We start from the raw sequence: 8,107 nt of genomic DNA on the forward strand, positions 1-8,107 counted from the left end.
GGCTTCGGCTATCGGGTGCAAGCATTTTAATTCAACGCAATCTGGCTGCTTGCTCGTCAATTTTTTCGTTCTGTTTTACTTTAGCAGAGTAAATCGAATCTCTCTTGGGCGTCTATGGCTGAGTTCTAATAAATTTTGTCGCGTAAACACCAAAGTGCACAGTTGACAGGAGTGTTAAGCGCGTTCCACACTGTTCGTTTGTTCTCTCATTGCTATAATAGTGAGTGAACAAGATCTGCATGAGTCTGCTGTGCAAATAATAATTATTCATTTTCTAGCTCCTGTGGAGCAGTGATAGAGCGTCGGTCTCCGAATCCCAGATAGCGGGTTCAAACACGGCACCGGTAGTAGTATCTCTTTTAGGGTGGAGGAAAGTCCATTCGACACTTCATGTCGTACGTAAAGGATCTCTGGTGGCACATTTGGTGTTTACCCGACAAAATTAATTACAATTCAGCCACAGATGCCCAAGAGAGATTAGGTTTACTCTCCATCTTCTGGACGAGCAAATAAGCTGAAATTTAATCCAATGAAAATAAATCCCTTGGTTGTCAGGGGCACAAATACCCTTCCCCCCTCCAGAAATTTTGAAATTTATAATTTATTAACTGGAAACCATGTAAATGAAGATTTTACGTACCTCATTGTTTTACTCTTAATTTGAACTTCTTATTCGCTAATAAAAATCTCCAGCCTGTTTCCAGTCATTCCATAGGGTCAGGAATGGAATGAGTGAAACCCCCATCTAGCGGCGAGGATAGGAATTGTTCCGGCTGCCGAAGCCTGTCGCACTTCCCTGGAGTAATGATTAATGAATGGCAGCTGAAATGAATTAATATTGGAGAGTGTTGCTGGAATGAACCATGACAGGGAAAAGCGGAGGACCTGGAGAAAAACCTGTCCCGCCTCCCCTTTGTCCAGCACAAATATCACATGAAGTGACCGGGATTTGAACCACGGAACCCAGCGGTGAAAGGCCGGTGCGCTGCCGCATGAGCCACGGAGGCAGTTCTTGAAGCTTCCATTAAATATAAGTTTTTCTTCTAAAAGGAATTATCCTGAACCTATGGACTTCATTTCTGCACTAGACATTTTGCGACAATACTTTGAGAACTGAAACTGTCTGCTGTCTCACTGGCAACCACTACCACACCAGAACACTCTTTTTCATCCCTGACATATTTAAAAGGTTACTTGCAGAATATTGCACAGGAAATATTGAATGGGTTAGCTGTTGTTTATATACACAAAGAAAAACATGTGACCGTAGAAAATATAATCCATGAAGTGGCCAAAAACCCCAGGAGACGTCTGCTACATGAATACGAATGTGTCTTAATTAAATAATTGTGTTATTTTGAAAGTTTTAATTTAGTGTTTCTTTCTTCCTTTCTTAATCCGTTTGCCCTCCAGGGTCGGTTTCTCCCTCGGACTCAGCGAGGGATCCCACCGCTACCGTCTTAAGGGCAGCGTCCTGGAGCGTGAGTGGGGAGGGAGACCAGTACCTCGCACAGGCGGCCTCACCTGATATGCTGAACAGGGGCCTTGTAGGGGGATGGGAAGAATGGAAGGGATAAAGAGGGAGGGAAGCGGCCTTGGCTTTAAGTTAGGTATCATCCTGGAATTTGCCTGGAGGAGAAGTGGAAAACCACTGAGTGGACGCAGCTCCAGTAACACTTTTCGAATTTCGTGGCAGAGCCGGGAATCGAACCAGGGTCTCCGGGGGTGGCAGCTAATCGCACTAACCACTACACCATAGTTAGTGTTTCTAATTTCACAATATTTACTCAACATTTGTTTATAGAAATCCTACAGATTTAATATTTAATATCCCCTCCGAATATAATTTCTGAAACTGTTGTTACAAGAAGAAATTGCTGAAGCCATAACTCACGATGAATGGACAGGAAATCTCACTAGAAGATCAAATTTTATATCTGGGAGTCATATAGGACAGAAACTGAACTTTTAGGCCACATTTCAATACACTAAAGCTTAAATCATATAGAATTCTTCAAGGCGCTACTGTTGCATACATGCCGTCATAGGGACTAAACTCAGAAGCACTCCGCATTATACAGGGTTATTCACCTAAGATGTTACACGGAAATAACGTCTAAACCATTAAAGATATCGGACTTCTGTTTTCATATTCCTAAATAATAATCAGGGGCTTGTAAAACGATGTGCCACTTATTCTCATGGAGATATTGATACTAACTCCATATTTTTAAATGGAACGGTACAAATTAATACAGCTGGCCTGAAAGTTCAACTGCGTACAAGTTCAAATATGTGATTATTTTCAAAATCGGACAGTTACTTTTTGAGATATCAATAAAACCAGCATGCGCGGTTTTGCATGCCCCATCAGACAGCGTGCAGTCGGGCAAGGACATATTGACGCAGAAACAGCTTCCTGGGTGTGATTCCAGGCACAGAATGGATACCAGGAGTTTAAGTATACCGTACACATGTGATGGCTTTGCAAAGTGTGTATGACAGGCGAACTCATGACAGGACAGGGAGGGTTGATGTTTTTAAAAAGGAATGAAATACACTGACTGACAGAGCAAATGCAACACCAAGAAGGAGTGGTCAGAACTTTATGCCAATTGCAGGGTAGACTGACGTCACTGAGGTATGCTCATGATGTGAAATGCGCCGCTGTGCTACGCACGTAGCGAACGATAAATGGGACACGGCGTTGGCGAATGGCCCACTTCGTACCGTGATTTCTCAGCCGACAGTCATTGTAGAACGTGTTGTCGTGTGCCACAGGACACGTGTATAACTAAGAATGCCAGGCCGCCGTCAACGGAGGCATTTCCAGCAGACAGACGACTTTACGAGGGGTATGGTGATCGGGCTGAGAAGGGCAGGTTGGTCGCTTCGTCAAATCGCAGCCGATACCCATAGGGATGTGTCCACGTTGCAGCGCCTGTGGCGAAGATGGTTGGCGCAGGGACATGTGGCACGTGCGAGGGGTCCAGGCGCAGCCCGAGTGACGTCAGCACGCGAGGATCGGCGCATCCGCCGCCAAGCGGTGGCAGCCCCGCACGCCACGTCAACCGCCATTCTTCAGCATGTGCAAGACACCCTGGCTGTTCCAGTATCGACCAGAACAATTTCCCGTCGATTGGTTGAAGGAGGCCTGCACTCCCGGCGTCCGCTCAGAAGACTACCATTGACTCCACAGCATAGACGTGCACGCCTGGCATGGTGCCGGGCTAGAGCGACTTGGATGAGGGAATGGCGGAACGTCGTGTTCTCCGATGAGTCACGCTTCTGTTCTGTCAGTGATAGTCACCGCAGACGAGTGTGGCGTCGGCGTGAAGAAAGGTCAAATCCGGCAGTAACTGTGGAGCGCCCTACCGCTAGACAACGCGGCATCATGGTTTGGGGCGTTATTGCGTATGATTCCACGTCACCTCTAGTGCGTATTCAAGGCACGTTAAATGCCCACCGCTACGTGCAGCATGTGCTGCGGCCGGTGGCACTCCCGTACCTTCAGGGGCTACCCAATGCTCTGTTTCAGCAGGATAATGCCCGCCCACACACTGCTCGCATCTCCCAACAGGCTCTACGAGGTGTACAGATGCTTCCGTGGCCAGCGTACTCTCCGGATCTCTCACCAATCGATCACGTGTGGGATCTCATTGGACGCCGTTTGATAACTCTGCCCCAGCCTCGTACGGACGACCAACTGTGGCAAATGGTTGACAGAGAATGGAGAACCATCCCTCAGGACACCATCCGCACTCTTATTGACTCTGAACCTCGACTTGTTTCTGCGTGCATCGCCGCTCGCGGTGGTCCTACATCCTACTGAGTCGATGCCGTGCGCATTGTGTAACCTGCATATCGGTTTGAAATAAACATCAATTATTCGTCCATGCCGTCTCTGTTTTTTCCCCAACTTTCATCCCTTTCGAACCACTCCTTCTTGGTGTTGCATTTGCTCTGTCAGTCAGTGTAATTACTTTGACTTCAAAGGAACGTAACGAAAGCTATAATTATAACTCGCTTGAGTGTACAGTACATACTACTGTGTTAATTTAGAAATAAACATAATATAGGACACCGGAAGAGCTCCGTCTAGAAAAGCAAATGAATAATGTGCGAGGTAGACATCACCCAAAATGATCCTAAGGTCGTGGGCACGGGAACGTAACAACGTCTCGTCAGTGTAATTGTTATGATGCTGACAATTTGCATTTAGAGACCGTGTTGGCAGCAAGTTCGGTACTATATGCAGCAAAGCCACTCGTAGCCAATCGTTAGTTGACTGAAGGCTGAATTATCACAGCAACAATGAAGATACGAGGTAGGCGATGTTTGAAAACGCGCGTCTCAGTGATCCGCATAAACAATGTTTCTATTTAATTATGTACTCGAAATGTTGACATCAACGGCAATGCACATTTGCAGTCGTGTCGCGAGGGATGATGTCACACACCGAAGAGTTTCCCTCGATATTGCAGCACATGCTGCAATGACACGTCGCTTGAGATCCTTTAATCTACCTTCCACGTTGTGTGTTCGCCAGTCATACAATAACGTTGCACACCCATGTTGCATTACGGTGCACATTATGTGTACGATAGTTCACAGTACATACCTGTTAACCGTTCTGTGGCTGGAATATATGCCAGGAAACAGCTTGCGTGCCAATACGTCCTTGGCTGACCGCACGCTGTCTGATGCGGCACACAAAACCGCAAATGCGGTTTTTATTGATATCTCAAAAAATAACTGTCCGATTTTGAAAATAATCACATGTTTGAACTTGTACGCAGTTGAACTTTTCGGCCAGCTGTATGTATGTATACCGTTCCATGTAAAAATATGACATTAGTACCAATATCTCGGTTATTAATCACCCCATGAGAATAAGTAGCACATTATTTTACAAGCCCCTGGGTATCATTTATGAATATGAAAACAGAATAGCAATATCTTTAATGGTTTATACTTTATTTTCGCGTAACATCTGAGGTGAATAACCCTGTATACTACACAGTCTTCGTTCCACTGATGCTGTATTGTACTTCATCAGTTCATTCTACACTCGAAAAGGAGTGGACTAAGGAAAATCTTCTGCAGATTCAGGGAGAAATCGCCCTAGAATTTCTCGCACAATATCTGGACAAGCAGCACTTCTCATCGCTGGAATAGGGACCCTGTTCTTATCTGCTATCGAAACTGCCGAACTACATTGATGAAGAAAAACGGAACACCTCCCGGAGAAACACTGTCACTTCCTGAAAGCCGGTCATCCTAGTATCTTCAAAACTTTCGTTTGTAATAGCCGCTGACTATTACATTTACATGAACGGCTCTAGCACACATAATATAACTGAATCTGACAAAGTGTGTGTGTATTAATGGTTTATGAGAACAACGGCGAAGTGTTTTCATCCCAGATGTTCAGTATTTCAAGCCATCAAATCTGCTGTGGTGTGGTGTGAATGCTCGGATACTAAATGACCCGCAGGCCGCATTCATGTCAATCAATGACAAGCACAATATCAACCAAATAGCTGCTACTATCAGATCTACAGCACAACAATGCCTTCAGGTCTGTCTGTACTGAATCCGAGGACATACTGCTTCTCCTGGAAATGGGAAGGCTAATATCCTCGTAAAAGCAGCCCTCATCCAATATAGACGTTACCTTCAACAAATCACCCTCAAGCTACACAGAAACTCAAATCAAAACACATCTAACAAATCAGTGGAACAGCCTCTGGCCTGCGAGTGCGTAGGGGTCCCTCACAAGAGAACTATACTTCCCAATATATAGTTCAAAACAAAAATAGAGTTAACTGTGCAAACTCATTCAGAGACACAATGAATTTCAACAGTATGTAATCATTGCAACATTATTTAATTTAAGTAATTAATAAATTATTCACCGTATGTCTTTAAACCTCCGTGGCTGCACGTATATATTGGGCAACGTGTAGAAGTTAGTCAATAATAAATCTAAAATAAAATCTTATCCTGATCTCTGTATGCCAATTTCTTTAAATGTATTCTTTATTTTTGTGTTACCGGGCGAGTTGGCCGTGCGGTTAGGCTCGCGCAGCTGTGAGCTTGCATCCGGGAAATAGTGGGTTCGAACCCCACTGTTGGCAGCCCTGAAGATGGTTTTCCATGGTTTCCCATTTTTACACCAGGCAAACGCTGGGGCTGTACCTTAATTAAGGTCACGGCTGCTTCCTTCCCACTCCTAGGCCTTTTCTGCCCCATCGTCGCCATAAGACCTATCTGTGTCGCTGCAACGTAAAGAAAATAGCAAAAAAAAAAAATTAAGTAAGTAATAAATGGTGTTATTTTTCCAAATTGTATTATTGTAACATAAACTATGTAATGCTTGTCGTAACTGGAGTACAACTCTGATACAGTAATAAAATAAATACAAAACGCCGACTCCAGTACAAAACATTAGTACCCGAACTCATTCTCACTCAATTTCTCTCCAACCATGGAAAGTTTAAGTACTATGTCTACTTGGAACGCTTTAAAAATTAATACTGCAGATTAATGTGCTTTTGTGGATTTTCTCAAATAGTGGACTATTTACAGTTGGACTGTGCCATGTTTGGAAGGGCAAGGTTCGATCTCGGGTATCATCTGAACAATTGTGTGGAAATCTCGAAACCCTTATACCATCTGTTCAGAAAATCATGATGCCACAAACTGTTTCCAAAATTCAGTCATCACATCTTCACTAATATAGTTTCGTAATTTGTGTCAAGGGGTCCACCTCTGTGGTGTAGTGGTTAGTGTGATTACCTGCCACCCTCGAAGGCCCGGGTTCGATTCTCGGCTCTGCCACGAAATCTGAAAAGTGGTACGAGGGCTGGAACTAGGTCCACTCAGCCTCGGGAGGTCAACTGAGTAGTGGGGGGCTCGGTTTCCATCTCAGCCATCCTCGAAGTGGTTTCCCGTGGTTTCCCACTTCTCCTCCAGGCAAATTCCGAGACGGTATCTAAGTTAAAGCCACGGCCGCTTCCTTCCCTCTTCCTTGTCTATCCCTTCCGATCTTCCCATCCCCCCATAAGGCCCCCATCCTGTGTGAGGCACTGGTCCTCCTCCCCAGTTTCATATCCAAGACCAAATGTCTCACTCTCTAGGACGCTCCCCTTAAGATGGTAGAGGTAGGGTTCCTCGCTGAGTCCGAGGGAAAAACCAACCCTGGACGGAAAACGATTAAGAAAGCAAGAAACATTTGCGTCAAGAACCAATATTTAATTAACTGATTCTAAACTATAGCTTTTATATACTCCTGTAAAATAGGGTTACAAATATGAGGATATTCAATAAATACTTACTCTGAAGTGCCCACGTTTGTGGTTTGTTTCTCGCACTGTCGTAGAAGATTCTTTGGCTCCTGCATGGCTCACTAACGCCATCGTAATCTGCGCGGGTGTTCCCATTAACGAGAGTCTCATTTGCACCAATTTCGAGGTCACCTTGCTGAGCCGTGATGTTGAGGAAAATTTCGTGAAGAAGTACGGATTTTCTGGCCGTCTCCAAAGCTGTCATTGCCTTTAGCATATCGCCATGACCTGCTGGTAGTAGCCATAGCAGCAGAATGTAGCGAAGAGAGAGTACACTGGAGTAACCCATGATTTCGACGTTATGATATCAGCTGCTTTGATTCCTGATATTTATAGATGTAAATACTTGCGTAGAAGATGCTCAACACCTTATCAGAGCACAGGTGTGATCGTGAACAACAGACATCACGTTAATGATTCAGAGAGCTTATCTTGCATTAAGACAATGGTTCAGATAAGTTATTAAATATCAACACTCGTGATTGAAAATTGTATATGTTCAGCCTCTTATCAATATTTTAAGTGAGAAACAGTTCTCTCTGGTTGATCACGTCATGCAACTTTTGTGGCCATGAGCAAAGATGGCAGGGAAGAATAGGAAATTCAAAAGTAAAACGGGCGCAACATTTCTGATACTTAGGAAGTGTTACAACTGAAGACAATAGGTACACCAAGGAATTTAAAAGAAGAATAGTTCTTGCTAAACTGACCTTCAAAATAAAAGAAATCTTTCAACAAATACCCATATACGTTTAGAA

At 44.3% G+C, this 8,107-nt stretch overlaps 1 protein-coding gene across 1 annotated transcript in view; it reads right to left on the reverse strand.

Annotated features, from left to right (window-relative positions):
• Positions 1 to 7,635, reverse strand: part of LOC136866628 (nose resistant to fluoxetine protein 6) — a 126,258-nt gene extending 118,623 nt beyond the window's left edge. Inside the window, exon 1 of the mRNA XM_067143745.2 lies at positions 7,341 to 7,635. Coding sequence (XP_066999846.2) covers positions 7,341 to 7,566 — 226 coding nt within the window. The 5' untranslated portion in view covers positions 7,567 to 7,635. The remainder of the gene's footprint in view (positions 1 to 7,340) is intronic.
• Positions 7,636 to 8,107: the final 472 nt, after the last annotated feature.

This window comes from Anabrus simplex, chromosome 3 (genome assembly GCF_040414725.1).
Source record: "Anabrus simplex isolate iqAnaSimp1 chromosome 3, ASM4041472v1, whole genome shotgun sequence".
NCBI lineage: Eukaryota > Metazoa > Arthropoda > Insecta > Orthoptera > Tettigoniidae > Anabrus > Anabrus simplex.